The 21,668-nt window shown below is 40.8% G+C and overlaps 1 protein-coding gene across 4 annotated transcripts in view; it reads left to right on the plus strand.

Annotated features, from left to right (window-relative positions):
- The first annotated feature begins 484 nt into the window (after positions 1 to 484).
- Positions 485 to 21,668, plus strand: part of kif26ab (kinesin family member 26Ab) — a 245,943-nt gene continuing 224,759 nt past the window's right edge. For 2 of the 4 annotated variants that reach the window (XM_072568617.1, XM_072568618.1), the window contains exons 1-2: positions 485 to 872; positions 4,704 to 4,952. In XM_072568617.1, the coding sequence (XP_072424718.1) occupies positions 744 to 872; positions 4,704 to 4,952 (378 nt within the window). In that variant the 5' untranslated portion in view covers positions 485 to 743. Of the gene's footprint in view, positions 873 to 3,691; positions 4,235 to 4,703; positions 4,953 to 21,668 lie in introns of those variants that run through there. The other 2 variants (XM_072568615.1, XM_072568616.1) reach the window with 2 other exon arrangements.

Genomic DNA, 21,668 nt, shown 5'->3' on the forward strand with positions numbered 1-21,668 from the left:
AAGTTACATTTCTGGAAGAAAAAGGGGCGAAATCGATTATTCACTGTGATTTCCTCCTGTCAGTGGTTTCTGTCACCTAGCTGACCACAGTGGGATTGGCTCCCCTCGAGTCACTGGCGGTCCAGCCCGAGCTGCAAGGTTCCAGGCTGATAGCTAACAATTAGCAGGTTTTCCAGGGGTGTAGCTCTGTCCTTTAGCCCCCCACTAATGAATGAGGTGATGTGAGGAGAGGCTTACTAGCATCCACACACAAAAAGAAATTGCTCCACTGCAACCCATTTCTTCCTCCAGTCCACAGCGGAAACCTTCAGTTTCAGGATCATTCGCACACACTACACACACTATACACAGACACAGGAGCTGTTCTCCACGCTTTCAACACTTTCCTTGCCACTGCTGGAGGAACAAGCAACCGGGATGGCTGGGTGGGTGCTGGGGAGGGGAGTGGAGGGGGGGGAGTTTCCGAAGAAGATTTGCTGATGGCTATTGATGTCGCCTCATACAGTGGGGCCAGTGAATGCAAGAAGCTTTCCGGCTGGAACAGGATACTTTGGTGGGACGTTATTGAGGGGAGTGGTACAGAAGGACCGGAGCTCGCCTGACTGCCGATTAGCGGGATTTTTGCGCACTGTGCCAGGGTATGGAACAAGCGATGACTGCCAACATGTCACTCTCCAGTGAGTGAGGCGTCTCCCGTGCCAGAGTGCGGCTCAGGGAGCAAGCTCGGAGATCCGCACGGCATCATGTCTTCACAACAGTGGCCAGAATCCCCTCCCAGGAAAAACACCAACTTGCTGGAAATCGGCACTTTCTGCCTGGACTCTGACATAATATTTGGATTCACCAGTCACCTCCTAAGGCGAAAGCACAGGGTGAGTGTTTAGAGAAATCTTTTGCAACATTGTGAAGGGATCTGACTTTTAAAAGCACATCGCTCAGCTGCCTTCCTTTAGTCACATTTCGAATGTGTGTTTCGACTGTTGTGTGTGTGTGTGTCTGTGTCTATGTTTTGGCGCAAACTTTCCAATTTGTTGCTTCGACCGTGTTCCCGCGGATGTGAAAGCGGTGCAGTTGGATCATTGCAGCGTAACTGGGGCTGGACAGGAGAACTCTCAGCTTCCAAACATCTCTGGATTCCTTTCTCTACCCGGAGTCCAGCAAGCGGGCAGCAGTTCCCCAGGTTTGAAAGGGGATCGGAGTTGATCGGAGTTTGTCCTGAAGTCCTCGGTAATTCCCTTCCCAACACAGGGCTCCCCCTTCCCCTCCAGCACAGCCTAACGTTCAGTCCAAACTCACCGTCTTGTGAACTCAAAAATGACAAGAGGTGCGAAACTCCAGGGCAGTCATTTCAAAGTAAGCACTAGAGTGGGGATTCTCAGAGGACATGCATGTTTTATAGAGCACTCAGGCGTGGGGAGGAAGGGGTGGAAAGGGCCGCCCCTCGCCGTGTGGGATTCTCAGCAATGTGCAGGGGGGAGCCGCTGCCCACAGCCCCCTTCCTTGCCCACTTCAGGCACTCGGAGGGGTCAGGTGAACCGGAGCCCAGGGAGACTGATAGAGAGAGAGCAGCCAAGGGAGCGACCCCCCCCCCCCCCACCCCTCTCCTTCGAGCAAGGGGGCGGGCGCTCGCTGTGCGGCTCGGCCCTCGGGTGCGCGCGGTGCTCGAGCGCGCCGTGACACGGGCACGCGGGTTGAGGGGCGGAGGGCGGGGGGTTGGAGGGAGACAGCCACCGCCATTCAGTGGAGCAGATGCTGCAGGGCTGCTCCTTCTCCCTGGTCAGGCCAGCAGGCGGTGTGCAGCCACAGAAATACAGGACTGTTGTTCTGTTAGCAAGAATAGCCCGGTGGAATTTAAACTCCAGGGGCATTTCCGGAGGGCAAATGAGTCTTGGAGTCTTGGGCTAAATCGTGGGATAAGGTGGTTGTTTGGTTGTGATCCATATAGGGCTAATGTTCTTTTGTTCTTAAACCTGAGGTGTTTCTCATTTTTTATTCTATGAATAAAGTTCTTGTAATTCTGTAATGGGCAAAGCTTTAACCTTCATCACCAGTATTCAGGCACGTTTGTACTCAGTGTTACTGAGCAAGAGCTCTGTAAGGGAATAGATCTTTTTGGGTTCTTTTATGAGACACGATATAGTTGAAGGAGGCTTATTTTTAGAAGGGCGTGTAATTTGAGATGCATCACCCAGTTCTTCTGACCAGACATCTCACAATTGCACTTTGTCCAGCTTCCACAGCTGTTTGCCACCGCTTCCCAGCATGAGACCCGATTCCAACACCCACCCCATACAACCGACCACTCCCTCTCTACCTCCCACTCCCGGCCGACGTCAACTCAGCTTCCATTTCTCATAATGTGTTTTCGAACTTATGTTCCACTCACTACAGGCTGAGGGTCTATAATCACGATACGAACCATGATAATGCAGGGCTATCCCAATCTTCTCCCAACATACAGGAGTCATGTTGCCAAACTGGCCAACACTGAAGAATACTCCAGCTCCAAGTCGTGCTAAGTTTGCACCTACCAAGCGCGGTGTGAACTGAACAGGGGTTTTATATTAACGCTTGAGTCAAATCTGGTATTGATCCAAGTTTCTTCAGCTTTGGTTCTAATTCATTTGAAATGTATGTTTAATGTGCGCTTAGCAAAAAAACATTCCTAATATATTTAAGGTTTGGAATGAATGAACGCATACAGCACTTACTCCATATCTGTCTGGTTTCCTTTAATCACCATGTTCTCCCCACTGAGATTCTGCCTCATGTTAAATGCGGACAGTTTCCGCACGCTCAAAACATTGATCACGGCCCAACACCACGTAAAGAGGTCAAGTGTGGTCTAAAAAAAGTCAGAAATATTCTGAGTTTTCAAACGAATTTTTTTTCTCATGGTTTCTGTGATCTGTTGTGCCTTCGTCTGTCCCATGCATCGCCTTACATTCCCGACATAGAGAATTCACAATCATTCAGAGACAAGACCGACCAACACTGGGGGAGGGGGGGGGGGGGGGAACACCGAATTTTGAGCAGGATTAACAGCAGCCATGTGGTCGGCCCCATTTGGTCCTCGGGTGTGTATATGGCTGTGGCCAACAGGTGACGCTACAGCTGCAGAAACAATCGCAGTTAGAAAGACTGGGAGCTGGAATAACTTTGCAGACGCTTATAACAAAAAGGGGGCGAGTCTTAGGAGTTTAAATCGAGTTTGCGACAAAAAATAAATTGTTCAGGTTAAGGAGTATTTTTTAAAAATTAAATGATTCCGATTATTTCCTGATAGTGATGGTTAGGAACGTGGGGGTGGGGCAGTGTGTTGGCCACTGATATCTACCAGAATGATTGAGGACCTTAACCCAAACTTGAATGTATCATCTGAAGAAAGATTCAGTCCGATTCACCGGATGAAGGGTGCAATGTTGCCAATTAAACCTTTTGCGAGCGGATTTGAATTTCAGTCTCCAGTTTAATGAGTTAACAAAAGTGAAAGAAGGGTAATAGTGGGACTGACGCCGAAGGAGCACGCCTGTAGTGTTGGCAAGATCGGAGTGCTCCGATTTAAATGGCAATTATAGCCACAAATCACACAGTGCAACAAATCAGAGAACGTTGACAGCCTCTCACACTGTGAAATTGTTTTACCAAAGCCTCCCTTTCTGAAATTGAAACCTTTCTGATTAGGTCGTCTAAACAGTTCCTAATTGTTTTGTCATTGGAAAGATGTGAGGATTGTCGAGAGTGCTGTTTGGAAGGAGACACTGGCAATTTCCCATCCCTGCAGGCTTGTGAACAGTTTACTGTTGTCAGTCACGGGAAGTCCTTGACCGATCAGTGGTTTAAATGCTTGCGGTGCTCCACCCACTGGAAGATACGCCTGCCGCTTCCCCGAGTCCACACAAACTTCAAACTCAAACTTATCCTTGTCCCCTTTAGGACCTGAATAGTCGAAGCATGTGGCCGGGCAAATACCGCGTTAGACTTTTCAGGGGCATTTGAGGAAATCAAACATTTCATGACAACTGTGTTGCTCTCATGATCAGACAGCTCCCTCAGTGTAGTGCGTGCTGTTGATATGATTCCGCATTGACCAGCGGAGAGCCAGGACTTGGCCCAATAACTCTTTGACTCTGGTCTCGTCTTGACGCGTTCATGCAAATAACCGAAAGTGACTTGATCCACGATGCCAGGGAGTAAACCTCGCGGGTTGGAGCCGCAGTGTCGCAGACAGGCGGTGAGTAACAAATCTAGGGCTCATAGTAACTGGATGTGGGGGTCAGGGCTGAGTCAAGTTTCAGGATAAGCTGTGCCGGACCCTGAGCTGGTTGGTCTCTGTTCCCCATGGTGTTTTCTGAGAGGACACTTAGAACGAAGAGGCATAGCCCCATAGCACAGCACCTGGTCATGTACATGTCAAAATTATCAAAGACTTGTTGCACTGAGCATTACGCGGAGTTTACAACAGCAGGTAAACAAACAGGTATTAAACAAACTGAACTTTTTGTAAGAAGGTTTGAAACGATGTTTAGTAAGCGACTCCTGCATGTGTATGTCAGTAGTTTGATAAAGTTTTTAATTGTGAGACTTTTCTCGGTTCCCATGTTATTGAGTAACGTGGCCAGCACACCTCAATCCATCTCTCTCTCTCTCTCTCTCTCTCTTCCCCTCTCCCCCTCCCCTCTCTTTGCTGGTGTGTTTTACAGGTGCTGGATGGCAGCCCAGCCAAGGAGATCACCATCCCCCTGCAGGCCGGCCTCAGGAAGAGATTGCAGGCGGTCGAGGAAGATCACTGCGGGAGCCGGCCGGCTCCCGAGGGAGCAGGAGCGGTCTCCGGGACGGAGGCTGATACCTTCGAGAAGGAAGAGAAGGGGGCCTGGTGTCAAAATTGCCAGCTCAAGTTAACGGAGCTCAAAAGACAAGCCATGAAGCTCGTCATCCCTGGATCCGGCAAGGTAAGAGTTAAAGAAACAGTCTCTGCCCTGGCATTAGTCCAAGTCTGAGTGCCCTTTACCGTGGCTACCGCCAACAGTTGGCATCCGGCTAAAGCTTCTCGCTTTGTTTGAGTTGGGACTAATTCATGGGTGCGTTAGTCTCCTTTTCCAGCCCGCCCTTGTTTTATTGCAGCAATCTCAGTTACCAATGAGCCCGCCTTCTCCACAGACAGGAGACCACGCGTTCGCCGCTGCTCATTTGCTGGGTCTTCCTCCAGCCGATCAATCATTGGTCGAGCCAAACTAGAGCCTCGAACAGTGGTAGGAGTGAGAGGAGGTGGAACGGTGCCAAGGCTTCCCGAGATCTCTCTATCTCTCTCTCACTGTGAGAGCTGCACTGGTACCACATGTGGGCACTGTGCTCCAGAACTGATGGTGCTGCACAGCCATACCAAAGAGCGCTGAAGTATTTGTGACAGTTTTCCCACGGAAGTTGGAGAGAGGTCGAGATCCCACTCGAACATATTTCTAACAAAAAAAAACACCGTTGACAAGGCTGAGGCTGTTCTAAACGTGAAGAAATGAGAAAGAGGGAACAATAGGCACATTAGATGCAAGGATTCAAAATCTGTGGGGTGTGCAGAGTGTTCAGCTGACGAGAAGTCGGCCAGGCGACACAAAAAACGCTTCACTCGGATGTAAATCTGATTGGATTGAAAGACACTAATTCCCTGCCATCGATTTGCACGAATCGTGTTTGTTCATCTCTTGCCTATTTGACGCGCCGAATTGAAAACGTTGGAAGCTTAAAGTGCAAGAAAAATAAATAGTGTCCACCAATAGCAGAAGTTTCTTTTTGTTCATGGCGGGATTTGTTCTTAAATAGAGATTAAGTGGGAACAATGATGCCCTCCCTTCAATAATTGATATACATAACAGGAAATTAAACCCTACCGTATGTTACCTGCACTGAAATGACCTTGTGTAATTGCCTTGCTCACAATTTATGGCCTTCAGAAGTTTTATTGTTTTCTATTTCATGACACAGCATCTGGTTTTGATTTCGTGGCGCTGAAGGTCTTGTGCCTTTCTTACGTTTCATTTGTTGAAGCGAAATGTCTTGTCCACCGTTCTGCCATTAGCGAACAATAAAGGTTGCCTTTTGCCATTGTCCAGTGTGCAGACTCTGTAGACTGCTGTATCTGTGCACAACGAGCAAATTCTTTTGAATTATAATAGCAGCTTTATCTGTCCATATCACGTAAAGGGAAGTCAGGTTCTGGGGGAAAAAAGCACATTCTGGGAAAGCAGTGGTTCACAAGCAGGTGTCCAGGTGAGGAGTTCTTTCTCTCAAGGTTATCCTGTGTGGTCTCGTTTGCTGCTGGACTAAGGCAGAGATGAATGATACGTTGAGCCTTTATTTCCAAAACAAATCGCAATATTGTTTTCATCTTGGCAATGAAAGAAAACTGCGGTCCAACCTAGGATATTTGACTCAAGCACGCTTTTTATTGTAACTTCCAGTGATGACGAAAGTAAGTTCTAGACAAGGTCTGCTGCACGTTAGGGATATGATAAAACACAAATCTAACTTGATAAAGCACATTTCTGTAGATTTCTGCACAACTAATGTATGATTTTATTTACAGTTAAAAGTACAAATGTACGGCAATGATATAGTTGGCCCCTTATAAATAAATTCCTTTGTCTCTGATATTTACATAGGGTTCCAGCTCATTTTGTTTTGATCTGAGGTATAATAATTCAAATTGTGTCTGTTTTTTTAAATTTTGCTGTAGGCTTGAACTTTCCTTTCAAAGGATAATTTAATTAATGTAAACTCCAATAATCTAGTTATTCCTGCTAACAAAATAAAGTTTGAAAGGTACCTCTTTGTTGGCCACAACAATCATGGGATCTTTCAGCAATGGCTTTGAAACTACCTTATACTGAGTTCAGAATAGTCTTTGCTGCTGGTGGGTGGATATGATGGGTGGGTAATCTGAAGAAAGTCTGCATTCTCTCCTATGACAAGTTACTGAAAATACCCTATTCTCCAATTCTCATTACCTGTGACACGATTTTCACTTTGTTGTCCATCATAAAATAGACAGTTTAGGCTTCCAGAGCTGTTTTCATTGGGTAGTAATGCAAAGTTGTTTATTAAGAATGAGCTCATCTTAAATATGACACAGTGATAAATTTTAGAATGACTGTATTCAATTCTTTAAGCCATTATGGAAGATTTTTGAAATGAATAAACTTTGTTTTTAAAGTTCACAGTTAATGATGCTCCCCTTTAGTTTAAGAATATTGTATTTTGATCATTTCTGACTCCTACATAACATAAAATACTGGTATTCCATCAGTACTTTTGCCCATAACGTGTTACTGAACTATCATTTATAAAAGCATTACTGGTGAGTATAAAGGCCTATTCAGTTGATAAAGAGGGACAATGACAAACACAAATAAAATGGCATAGGATGATTAAGCTTGGAAAATATTTACAATCAAGTGTTTAACTTCCAGATCTCCATGTAGCTGGAGAGGGAATTAAGTTTTCCTTTTGGTGAATTAACTGTGCATTACTTACTCTTAACTACTGATTTATTTCTCTACAAAGAGAGTTAATAATATCAATGTATGTCAATATTTATGGTGGATTAGTGAAGTTCTACTTTCAATAAGTAGATTGTCTTCCATCAATCAAATGTAGATAGCATGAGTTTGAAAGAATATAATTTGGTTGAAATATTTTACATCAGTCAGTAAAAACCTTGCACTTTAACATTTTAAATATTGAATGTCTTTTGGCACTTTCCTGTTTGTTAACAATAACAATTTGTGTTCACATAGCATATTTAATATAACAAAACACCACAGAGACATGTAAACCAAAATGTGACAGCAACCCACATAGGGAGATATTAGAGCAGATGACCAAAAGCTTTACCAGCTAGGTTTGACGAAATATTCTTAAAGGAGGAAAGTGGGTTAGTGAGACAGTGAGTTAAAGAAGGGACAACCAGAGCTTGGAAACTTTGTCAGCTCAGGACACAGTGTCTGGTGGTGGAGATACTCAAGAGCCAGAATTAGAGTGTAGACAAATCAAAGGGGTGTGAGGCTGGAAGGTGATTGCTGAGATGGGGATAGGCAAGGCAAGGAAGGGATTTGAAAACACAGATGAGAATTTTAAAATTGAAAGCATTGTTAACCAGGAGCCAGTGTTGGTTACTGAGCACAAGAGTGATCAGTGAGAATAACATTTTGTACAAGTTAGAACACGGACAAGAGAAATTTGGATGATCTCAGTTTTATGAAGGGTAGAATTTGAGAGTCTGGCCAGGAATGTATTAGAGTAGTCAACTCTGAAGTAAATAAGAGCATGAATGGGTTTCAGCAGCAGAAGAGCTGAGACAGTGCTGGAGATAGGTGGTAGGTGGGGAAATAGGTGATCTGAGTGACCATGTGGATGAAAACTCTTCCCCAGGTCAAATAAGGCATCAAGATTGCAAAGAGTCTCATTCAGGCTCAGACTGTTGTCAGGGGGAGGGATGGAATCATTGGTGAGGGAAGGAGATTACAGCAGGAGTTGAAGACAAATGGCTTCAATCTTTCCAATATTTAATCAGTGGAAATATTTGCTGATTGAGCATTGAATGTCAGATAAGCAGTCTGACAATTTAGAGACAGTGGGAGGTCAAAAACATCATGAGGTGGAGCTTGTAATGTACAAAGACATGCATTCAGCAGGTGTAAACAATACCAGCAGGAGTTACCTCTTTCCTGAAATGAAATCATTTTGTGTAAGACTGATAGAAAATTGAACAAATGTGCCCCAGTTGTGTGATGCTGAATCAAGAGATATGCAACTGTGGAATAATTTATAAGCATCAGGTTGCGAAATTTGACTTGCAGCATTAAGAACTATTTATCTACGTTTGCTGATTGAAGTTTCCAAATCTACTTTTAATCAAGAAATGGTTAGTTATCACATTTTTGAATATAACATTTATACAATAGTATCAAATATTATGACTGAGGATAAAAGTAAAATACAAAGATCAACAACCATGTTACTCATGTGTCCATAACATGTGAAACCTGAAACTTTCCATCCAGCTATTGGAGAGCTTTTGTTTCTGACTGCCAAATTTGGATTTTTAAAAGGCTACGTCTAGTACAGCACAAATTTAAAATGAATCAAGTTTGGATTTTTTTTGCTGTCTTTTTGTTTGGTACTGAATAAGTCCTTAAGTTGCAATTTATAGGTGGTAGAATTATATGGTGCAGTATTATCATTTTTGTATAGTCTACAATACTTTACAACTTCTGTTGCAACTTTTTCCTTTGCAAGACAAAAGTATTTTACCTTCAACTAATGTGTTTCAGTTAATCTGGGTATATTAGCACCCATTAAAATACATTCAAACTTCAGTATAAATTGTACTTGTAAACATTTTTTTTGGTATAAATATCCAGAACAATGACGTATTTGTCTTAAGTACTCTATAGGGACAACACTAATGTGATATGTAAATCCTAAGAAAAGTTAGATGGGAAACTGCCATTACAGTGTGCCACAGCTTTAGAGACAGGTGCACTTAAAGTCTTTATTAACCTTTCACCATTTGCCTTAGGCCACATGGGGACTTAACCAAATAATATATCCTTTAGAAGTTCACATAATGAGCAAAGAATTTTTTTCTCAATCATTAAAATGTAACTCAACCTTCCTATCTAGATAACACATCTCATTTAAAGCTGAGATTGTACTGATCTCTTTTATCATTGAAATTGATGATATAGTCCCCTGGATATTGTATTTAAGCACAAAATTATTAATTTTATTTTGCCTTAACTTTCCAAGACACAGTTGAGCCCTTTGTAATGCATTGTTTGAATCATAGAACAAATCAAGAAAGCCCACGTTATTCTAGTCTCCAACTTAGAACTTGCATATAAAACAAAATGCTGTGAACAAAACAAATCTTCGATATTGTCAGGGAAACCTAGTTTGTTTTGCGTTTTATAGGCTGGTAAGAGCTCTCAAGTGTAAATGCACTGTTCAGTCATTAAATGTTTCCTGTATAGTGCATGCTATACTGAATTGTACCACTTCACGAAACTCATGAAGAAATCTTTTAAACAATGTGATGGAAGTATCTGAGTTGTTTTAGTAGACTCATATGATTGAATCTCAATTTCGTTTGGTAACGTAGTAATAATTATTGATTAGATATGGATTGTTCAAACAAAGAACACAATAAAGTAAGTTTCAATTTGTTCAAGATATTTAGAATCCATATTGTATATTGGCTGCTCAATAAAATAACAGAGAATTTGTAGCTTACAAAAAGGCTTTGATTAATTTTGTTTTCTGAATGTTAATCATTTCCTTTTTAAAAATAATTAGCATTACAGTTATTAATCCTAGAGAAAGATAATTTCTTAATGCTGAATGTAATTGTTTAAAAGTTCACAGATGACATTCATTATAATATGTAATTTAAAGCAAGAGTCTTTTTTAGCTGTGCAGAATGGAAGTCAACACTAAAGTGTACATTAGATGGTGTTTATCTCAAAAAGGAAAGCATTCAGACCCAAAAACAGAAATTGCTGGAGAAACTCAGCAGGCCTGGCAGTATTTATGGAGAGAAAACAGAGTTAATGTTCCTAGTCCAGTCACCCTTCCTTGAAGTGTTAGCTTCACTTTCTCTCCACGATGCCATCAGACCCGCTAAGTTTCTCTAGCAATTTCGGTTTTGCTTAATATTTTCAGCATCTCCAATTTTATATTTTATTTAAGAATTCAGATCCTGCTAGACTATGGTTGTGAGCTTGACACCCAATTTAGTACAGTCAACAGGAGGGCACCCACTTGCTCCATGCAATAGAAAATCCAAAGTCTATCCGATAAAGATGGAAGGTTACCCAGTCTATTTTCTACCCCAGATCCCCACAGGGGACCAATTTTCAAAATAAAATCGGTTGTTTTTGGTATCCAGACTATTTTCATGGTTAGCTTTCCCTGATGATGCTGACATTTACCTATATTAAAACATGGCAAAAATGATGTTATATAGGCTCTTCACTTCTCTCAAAGTTTCTCGCTTTTCATTAAGCTATCAGTTCTCTTTAAAAATTTCTAACTAGACTTTGAAAGCCAATGAATGTGACTCCTTACATGCCTTTGACATGACTGCGTGTGAAATCTTTTAGGTGTGAGGATGTAGAAAAATGAGGGCAAAAAATTGTAAAGATTTTGGAGAACAAATGGGGTTTCACAGATGACTGTGTTCAATATATCTTCACCACCTTGCTTTTCCTAATCTTGGTCAGCTGCCATCAAAGTTTACTATAGAGGAAAGAAAAGTTTAATGACTTTTCTCTTTGTATTGCATGGGAAATGTGCTGTGTAAATGTCTAGCCAGCAGTTGCTTTTAACACAGAGATGAAGGTGAAACACTTCGTGAAAGATAGAGAGCTATTGATTCTGAGTTGTTCTGGCCTCCTGCCCTTCAGTTTATTGTGATTGGTACCTATTTCAAGTGATGGTTTTGGGAATGGTTAGAGAGAGTATGATGAAGATGGTGGAAATATGGTCCTTAAGGAAGGTGTCCTTTACTGGAGACTATGTGTAAATGAGAAATATAACAGATTCTTTTCAAAGGAGGCTTCAATCCTGAGAGAAGTAAAAGCAGAGAAATACTTTCTTTGTGCAGTTACCTGAGTGAACATGTTCCATCTATTGGTGTTTAATTTATTTCATTTGCTAATTTAAATTGATCACAATGACAGCAAGTTGCAGTTGAAAATCCTTTTTAGCTTGCTCCATCAACCATGATATGCATTTGCAGTTTCATTGGTATAATCTTGCTATTATGAGGAAAATGTCTTTCATTATTGAATGTTGCAGCTTAAACTTGCATTAATGCAAAACTACAAGCAATCGCTAAATTATGATGATCTAAAATAAAACTTCCAATGCACAGTGAATCTTTACACCTTATAGAGGGTGCTTGAAATACAAAACTAATTTCATGCCTGCGTTCATCACTTATAAACTGCAGCAACCTATAACCTTTTGTATACTTCTTGGTTCCCCAATGACCTTTTCTAAAAATGCTTTTACATTCAAGTATAGGATTTCAAAACCCTGACCAGAAGTAAAACAGGTAAAGAGAATTTTGTTGGCTGAAATTGCTCATGAGATCAAGGCAACTAATTCACAGCAACCTGACAACAGTAGAACTGTGAAATCTGAGCTCAAATAGTAAAACAGATTCTTGTCACAGTGATACGGTTTCCTAATGATTGTACATTGTAATTATACATTGGCCTCACTGGAGTGAGAAATGTGCATTTTGTTGATGTTTAGAAAGTATTGCATGTCTGTGTCTAGTAAAACCACATAAGGTACTTTAAATCTATTCATGTGCATAGTATTGTTAAAAGTAAAGTAGAGATTTTTCTTAAAGGCTTTCTTTTATGCAGATAAGTTCACTGTCAGCATCCTTATAAAGAGGTACCTCGATATGCTGAATTCAGCAATTGTCATTAACATGTCAAAACTATAGAAGCATTTTCTGTTAGACAATCAATTGTTATATGTAACTTTTATTTAGATCCTTATTATGTCAGACTTAGGGAATCCACAGGTCAATTTCTCAAATAATGAAATCAGCACACAGTCTTCAAAATAAAATATATACTTTTTAAGTGAGCAAATTAAGTAGAAGAAGTGGAAAACAGGATACTCAATGTTATATATCTCTTCCAAAAGTGTCTTGTTATTAAACTACGTTGATGGCACTGTTTACTCAGATGATGGATAGATAGATTCATTTCCAAGTGTCTTTACACCATTTGTTTTGTATTTTATTTTTTAATATACCTTTTCGCTAGCTTTGAACGTCACCATTTTTATTAATGGTACTTACATGAGCTTTAAATAGAATTTGTGTTTCTGCCAGTAACTTTATCATTTATTTTCCCTCTGCCAGCTTTATGTTGCAACAATTTCGATTGCTATTGCCTCAGCTGAAACTGTAATTGGTTTAGTAATCGTAAATTAGAAAGAGAAAATTCCACTTGTACTTTTATCATTATCTTGCATTCTTTGTTAAAGAATTCTTATGTATGGATCAACACCCATAAATTCAGGCTCCTTTTCATCTCTTCTTCCCTCTTTTCTTTCTCTGTCATCTCAAAAATCAAGTGCAAGGAGCTTATGAATTCTTCATCAACAAAATCCTGTGTCGCAGACCTGTGTAGCAGACCTCACAAAATTTACTTCAGTAATCGTGACTACTTTAGCACCCCATCTTCTCTCAATTTGTGTACAGAAAGATTGCCAAAACAGCAATGAATAAATGACCAAATGATCTTAAGAGTGATATTAATTGAGAGATAATGCAGCCCATTGACTGTTATTTTTCATTGGATAATGCCGTGTAACATTTCCCAATTGCCGAAGGGAATATCTAAGGCTTTGGTTCAAAGTTTTGGCCAATAAAGGATATTTCTAACTGTACAGCAATCCCTCAGGACTGCTTTGAATTGTGCAAGGCTACATTATGTGCTCAAGTCTTAGGAGGGGTGAGAGGATTGTGACTGTGCTCAGGCTGACACCATCCACTTAATAGCTATGGTTACTTTCCATGAACATTCAGGAGCATAGCTTACATTTGTCCAAGTTGCCGAAAGAAAAGAAAGCTTTCAAACCACTGGCAATAATCTTTTGAATAGACCTGTGCCAGATAACTGAAGGGGAACAAAACTTCAGTGCAGTTTATTGTTGGCAGTCCCCAGCTAAAAAGCAAATGTCTATAAAATCATAACATTGGAGCAGGATGTGAGACAATGCCCCCCCAAACAAAGATGGTTGTCATTGTTGTACAAGTTTCTATTGTGAATTGAAATCTGTGTAAAACAGTTATAGCATTACATTTCTACATTAAAAACCCATGTTTGGACTTGGTTCTGTATATTAACTGTGAACAGGCCGTTAAAAAAATGACTATAGCATGTATGAATTAATGGAAAAACTGCACTTACACTTCTTAAAAAGTGAAGAACATAGGATAATTCAGCTTGCAGATGACACTGTAAAATATGATGTAAAAGAGAAACTTGCAGTAATTTAGCCAAAGTTTGAAATAGAAGGATCAGTATACTCAAATCTTTATATCAGAAGTCGTGAAAGCATTCATGCATTATTAAATAATTCATTATGTATGAAGTTAATCTTGCAAACTATTATATAAATGCAAGGCAAAAGCAGTGTTAGATCTAGAAATTACTGAAAAAAAGTTACATTCTCAACATATTCCAGAATCCAATCCTGCCTAGTACTTTGCATAATCAGTTGGATTCCACTCTACAGTATTTTCTGCAGCTTTCCGCCCAGTTCACAAATAGATGTGAACAGCTGGCATATAAGTGAAGCTTGGGCTGTGAAATCATCCAGTCTCCAGGTTACTTTCCAGTTCCACCACCTAAAATCTTTTCAGAGGTAAAATCAGGACCTGTCCTTCTTGAGGATGATCATCCTCTGTTACATATTGCCCAAGAAGCTTTCCCAATAAGCTCTGAGTAAAACTATATTTGGCACTGTAGAATTGTTCCTGCTTGAATCACCCAGTTTGAGTTGCCACACTTCAGACAGGGTTTAGATATTTAAAAAGCCTTGGCGGGAGATAGGGAAAAAAATGCTAGAGCATTTTCATTTCATTAAAATCTTTTGTCTTGTGCCTTGCCTTTCTAAACAACAGGAGAAAGTGAGGACTGCAGATGCTGGAGATCAGAGTTGAAAATGTGTTGCTGGAAAAGCGCAGCAGGTCAGGCAGCATCCAAGGAGCAGGAGAATCGACGTTTCGGGCATCAGCGATGTTTCCTGAAGAAGGGCTGATGCCCGAAACGTCGATTCTCCTGTTCCTTGGATGCTTTCTAAGCAACATTCAAACATTAAATTAATATGCATTGACATTTGAGAATAGATCATGGTAAGAAAATAAATGATAAAGTCATACAGTCAGAGATCATGGAAACAGGGCCTTCGACCCAACTTTTACATGCTAGCAAGTTTTCACAATTAATCCAGTCCCATTTGCCTGCTTTTGGAACATATCCCTCCATACCTATCCCATCCATGTACTTGTCCAAATGTTTCTTAAATGGGACATTTAAGGATAAGTCTAGCGAATAAGGCTTCTGAGTTTAACTGGAAGTTACAGGAGTTGGGAGGTCATATTACGGCTGTACAGGACATTGGTTAGACCACTTTTGGAATATTGTGTGCAATGCTGGTCTACTTCCTATTGGAAGGATGTTCTGAAAATTGAAAGAGTTCAGAAAAGATTTACAAGGATATTGCCAGGGTTGGAGGATTTGAGTCATAGGGAGAGGCTGAACAGGCTGGGGCTTTTTTCCCTGGAGCATCAGAGGCTGAGGGGTGACCTTACAGAGGCTTATAAAATCATGAGGGGCATGGATAGGGTAAATAGACAAGGTCTTTTCCCTGGGGTGGGGAAGTCCAGAACTAGAGGGCTTGCATTAAGGGGAGAGAGGAAAGATATAAAAGAGACCTAAGGTGCAGCTTTTTGACACAGAGGGTGGTGCATGCTTGGAATGAGCTACCAGAGGAAGTGGTGGTGGCTGGTTTAATTACAGCATTTAAAAGACATCAGGATGGGGTATATGAATAGGAAGGGTTTAGAGGGATGTGGGCCAAGTGCTGGCAAATGGGACTAGATTAGTTTAGGATATATGATTGGACCAAAGGGTCTGTTTCTGTGCTGTACATCTCAGTGATTCTATGACTGTATAACTGTGAAGTGATACATATACCAGTAAAAAATGAGAAAATGCAATATAAAACAGAAGTTACAATTCTAAAGGGAGTGCAGGAGTAGATGAAACTGGGGTCGACGTGTGCAAATCATTTAATGTAGGAGGGCAATTTGAGTAAGATATTAATAAGGTGTGTTAAGATCCTTTGTTTTATAATTAGAGGCATAGAATACAAAAGCAAGAATGCAATGGTAAACCTTCACAGCACACTTGTTCAGCCTCAACTGGAAACTTGTGTACAAGTTTGGGCACCATGTTCTACGAAGGATTCAAGGCATGAGAGTTGTGCTGACAATACAGGCAAGCATGATTCTAAGGATGTGGAATCTCAGTTATATGGATAGATTGGAGAAGCTGGATCTGTTCCATAGGAACATAGGGATGAAGAGTGGGAGTAGACAATTCAGTCCTTCAAGCCCGCTCCACCATTTAACATGATCATGGCCAATCTTATCCTGGTCTCAAATCCATTTTGCTGCCTGCTCCCCATAATCCTTTATCCTGCTTTTTCTCTTTTGAATATCTGCTTCTTTCTTGATTCTGCCTCTACGGCACTCTGGTGCAGTGAGTTCCACAGATTCACAACCCTCTGACAGATGTAGTTTCTCCTCATTACTGTTTAGAACCTATCTCCCCTCACTCTATATCTATAACCTTTTGTTCGAGGCTGTCCCACAAGGGGGAGTATCTGTGCAATGTGCACCTTATCAATCCCCTTTCGCATTTTATATCCCTCAATCAGATCCCCCCTCATTCTTCTGAACTACAGCTAAATACAAACCCAAGCTATTTGATTCCTCCTTGTACAATAGCCCTTTCATTCCTGGAATCAACCTGGTGAGCCTCAACTGAACTGCTTCCAGGGCCATTACATCATTCCTCAAGTAAAGAGACAAAAACTGGATACAATATTCCAGGTGTGGTCACACTAATGCCTTATATAATTGTAACAACACTTCTTTTCTTTTATGATCCAATTCTTTGGCAATAAATGCCAGTATGCCATTTACCTTTCTTACGTATATCTACCCACTTTTTGTGATTCATACACAAAGTTGTCCTGATCTTTTTGTATTGATGCATTTTGAATCTGCTTTTGTTTTAAATCATAATTGGCCCTTTTATTTTTCTGACCAAAATGCACTTATCCACATTAAACTCCATCTGCCAGGTCCTGGCCCATTCTCAGAGCCCACCAATGTCCATCTGTAAACTCTTTATCTTCTCATCAACGCCTGCTTTCCTACCTGTTTTACTACCGTGCCTGAATGTTGTTTTGTTATACTTTATTCCTGTTTGCAGGCCATTAAAAAAATTGTAAGAAGTTGAGGACTGAGAACTGAACCCTGCAGCACCCCCCTAGTTCCAGTTTGCCATCCAGAGAAGGACCCATTTATCCCAATCCTCTGCTTTCTGTCAGTCAGCCAATCCTCTGTCCAATCCAAAACTCTGTCCTTAACACCCTGGGATTGAACCTTCTAGGTCAGTCTTTTAGGCAGCACTTTGGTAAATGCCTTCTGGTAGTTGAGATAAAACACATCCACTGGATCTTCATTATCCACCTTGCTGGTTTTATCCTGAAACAACTCCAGCAGGTTTGTCAAACATGTCTTGCCTTCATGAAACCATGTTGACACTGGAGAATTGAGCTTTGTTTCTCCAAGCATTTAGTTATCTCCATTTTAACAATTAACCCCAATAATGTTCCTACTGCAGAGGTCAAGCTAACCGATCTATAGTTTCCTACTTTTTGCCTATCTCCTTTCTTGAATAATAGTGTCACATTAGTATATTTCCAGTCCACTAGTACCTTTTCATAATCCAGGGAATTTTGGAAAATCATAACCATTCCATCCACTGTCCCTGCTGCCATGTCCTTTAATGCCCAAGGATACAGGCCATCAGGCCTCAGGGATTTAACTGCTTGTTATCCCATCAGTTTACTTAATACCTTCTTCCCAGTTACAGTAATTTCATCAAGTTCCTCTGTGGTATCTGCAGTTTTTGAGAAGAAATTATTATCTTCCACTGTGAAAATAGAGACAAAGTGTAGGTTTAGTGCCTCTGCTATTTTTCAGTTTCCCACTATTACCTCACTATTTTTTCCTCTAAAGTGCAGACATTTACTTTCACTATTCTCTTCCTTGAAGCTTTTTGTATTAGTGCTTATGTTTTTTTGCTAGTTTCCTTTCATAGTTCATCTTAACTCTTTTGATTTTGTTTTTTAGTAATCCTTTGCTGACATTTAAAGTTCTACCAATCCTCCAGAGTGTCATTAATTTTTGCAGTAGTCGGTTCTGCTATAATGCATGTTTCTTCAATGTGAATTGGTTTTAATGCCATTGCAGAATTTAGATCATTATTTGCAGAATGCCAACCTTCCTTACCTGCATTGCCTGTAATGTGAATCTGACTCAATTAGTTTAAATGATGCAGCTATTGCATGATTACATTATATCAGAGCCGACTGTATGGTATGTCAGTTTTTACGTTTAAATTATCCTGGACATCCTAGTTAAGCCACGGATGATTTTCAGCTTTTTACAATTCCTCTTCCTCTTAGAAGTATATCTTAACTGAGAGGTATTTAGCTTCCCCTTGCAGAAGAGAAGATTGAGGGAAGATTTGATAAACGTGTTCAAATCATGGGGTGTCTGGGCAGAATAGTTAGAGAGAAGCAGTTTCCATTCATGAAAGGGTTGAAAACGAGAGAACACTGTTTTGTGGTGAATGGCAAAAGAATCAAGGATACTTAATGGTAAGGTCCTAGAGACTGTTGCTGAACAAAGAGACCTTGGAGTGCAGGTTCATAGCTCCTTGAAAGTGGAGTAGCAGGTAGATAGGATAGTGAAGAAGGCGTTTGGGATGCTTTCTTTTATTGGTCAGAGTATTGAGTACAGGAGTTGGGACATTCTGTTGTGGCTGTACGGGACATTGGTTAGGCCATTGTTGGAATATTGTATGCAATTCTGGTCTCCTTCCTATCGGAAAGATGTTGTAAAACTTGAAAGGGTTCAGAAAAGATTTACGAGGATGTTGCCAAGGTTGGAGGATTTGAGCTATAGGGAGAGGCTGAACAAGCTGGGGCTGTTTTCCCATGAGCATTGGAGGCTGAGGGGTGACCTTATAGAGGTTTACAAAATTATGAGGGTCATAGATAGGATAAATAGACAAAGTCTTTTCCCTGAGGTGGGGGAGTCCAGAACTAGAGGGCATAGGTTTAGCGTGAGAGGGGAAAGATATAAAAGAAACCTAAGGGGCAACTTTTTCACGCAGAGGGTGGTACTTGTATGGAATGAGCTGCCAAAGGAAGTGGTGGAGGCTGGTACAATTGCAACATTTAAGAGGCATTTGGATGGGTATATGACTAGGAAGGGTTTGGAGGGATATGGGCCGGGTGCTGGCAGGTGGGACAAGATTGAGTTGGGATATCTGGTCGGCATGGACAGGTTGGACCGAAGGGTCTGTTTCCATGCTGTACATCTCTATGACTCTATAACAAGACAGAAAACTTTTTTAGATAGCAACTGGTTAGAGTCTACAATGCACTATCTGAAAGTGTGGTGGTTGCAGCTTCTACAGTGGCTTTCACAAGGGAACTGGGTATTTAACTGAGTAGTAAACTTTTGCAAAGTTATGGCAGAAAGGTAGAGTAATGGACCTTGCTGAGAAGTACTTGCAAAGAGCTGGTATGGATATAATGGGCTGAATGGCTTCCTTTTGTACTGTAACCATTCTATGACTCTATGTGCTTGTAGCATCTCTAGTACTAAAGCATAAAAAGTGATTAATGTTTAGTCAAAAATATGTTTGCTTTGAGTAAACCTTTAATTTCCAGGTCCTTGGAGAGGACCTCCCAAAGACAAAGTCAGATATTTGGTCACTGTCCAAACAGCAGAGAGCAAAATATTAAGTGGGAAGTGAGGTAGACATTTGACCTTACATGTGGTGATCTCTGCAAACAGCTCGAGGAAATTACTCCTCAGTCTGGACTGCATTGCAGGAACTAAGCTGACATCGGTATTTTGAGTGATGGCTGGTTTGTCATGGAAACTGCTTTTGAAATGAGCATATGCCAATAAAAATGATGGGATACATGGTTTTCTCATTATGTGGTGATGTAGAGTAATTCCTGTGCAGCCTGCTTTGGAAGCAAAGATCCATTTTAGGTTGAACCTTTATGTCCTTAATAGTGGTTAGGTAAAAAATTGAACTCATTACTGCTCATTTCTGAGGTGCCTTGAGTGCGTTTGGATTTCCAAAATGGAGTCTGCAACATGCTATAGATTAATGATCGTTATAGCATGCACAATAAATATTGACAACAGTATGCAAAATTGGTAGATAATGACATTAGTCATCATGCAGCACGTGATTTGACACTGGCAGTTCCATTTTGGTGTTTAATACCCCAGCTGAGGCTATCTCTTAAATATAGATAGCTGAAAATGTTCAGCTGAAAGAATGACCCTCTACAATGGCTAACTAACCACAATCAGAGACAGAATATAATTTAATTTAACTCTTACATAATCAAGTAAAAATTATGAATTAATTTGAAAAACAACTCAATCCTACATCAATTATTTTCAGATTATTGGCTGATGGATTCCTTCTGTATGTTTGTATGATTCCACTTTTGTTGCTTACAGTTTCAAGTTGACAAAGTTTACAAGGAGTGGATGAACTGCTGAAGAATGTTTCAATGCTGATGTCAAGATTTCTGCGCAAATCAGTTGCTTCCAGACATGGGTATACTAGTAAGGAGTCCCATTCTCCAGTTCTGTAGAAGAGTCATATTGGACTCGAAACATTAACTTTCTTTGCCTTGTCACAAATGCTGTCAGACATGCTGACTATTTGCTGGAATTTCTGTCTATATTTTGAATTTCCAGCATCCTTAGTTTTTGCTTTGATTAAAGCATTCTGGGGTGACTGGTTGACAAGGGCGAACAAGGAATGTAGCAGAATAGCAGTGGCGGGAGGATGCTTACTATGTTCCTGCTAGAAGGGAGCAGGTTTGAGCTCCCTGCAATCTCTACTGCTCCATCTAGGTGATGCCTTAGTCACCCCAATACTCCGCTGAAGAACATTATTGCTGGTTTGTTGAGACACCTATCAAGCCTCTTCTGATTTTGCAATGCTTAGCTGTCAACTAGTGCTGGTAGTCTGAGCAACCACTTCTATACTAGGAAATTAGGTAGAAGTTCTTGTGTTAAAATAGAATCTGCAACGTTGACCATCAGGCACTGCATCAAAGTTGTGTCTGCAGGTGCCACCATTTTCACACTGGATACAATATGCTCCAAGTTCAACATAATCCTTTCTGACAAGAGTCCTCCATGTTCCTTGTCATTGATTGCAATCTTCTTGCCAGGATGCTGAGTGTACCCTTCATTTATGTGCAATGTCAGAATTTGTGCTGGTGGTTGTAAGACTGAAATTGAATGACAAATTTGAGTTTCTTCATAGTCATGTTTCTAAAACTTTTCCTCCATTACCTATCTTGATTGCACTTCATGCATACAATTGTACTTCATGCATATCTGAGATAAGAAAGACATACATGTAGATGAAGGTGAGGAGGAGGTAGTGTGCTAACACTCTCTGTAGTTTGTAACTCAGGAGAGGTGATGTATTGTGAGAAGGGAGTTTAGGTACGATCTTTGCTGTTTTCAGCAATATTGCTGAGTAAGACCTCAACAATTAGCATCCCAACAATGCCCATGTTTGTCTCCTCCATGAAGACATGGAATTAGAGCATGGTTTGCTGTCTTCCTTCTTGCTGCCTGCTGTTCAGTGTGATCTTGGCCTGCTAGTGACAGTGAAGTGTTCTAGTGTTTCTAATGCCATCTGGCTGATGTGACTGTCAAAGTTGAC

Source organism: Chiloscyllium punctatum, chromosome 4 (genome assembly GCF_047496795.1).
Source record: "Chiloscyllium punctatum isolate Juve2018m chromosome 4, sChiPun1.3, whole genome shotgun sequence".
Classification (NCBI taxonomy): Eukaryota; Metazoa; Chordata; class Chondrichthyes; order Orectolobiformes; family Hemiscylliidae; genus Chiloscyllium; species Chiloscyllium punctatum.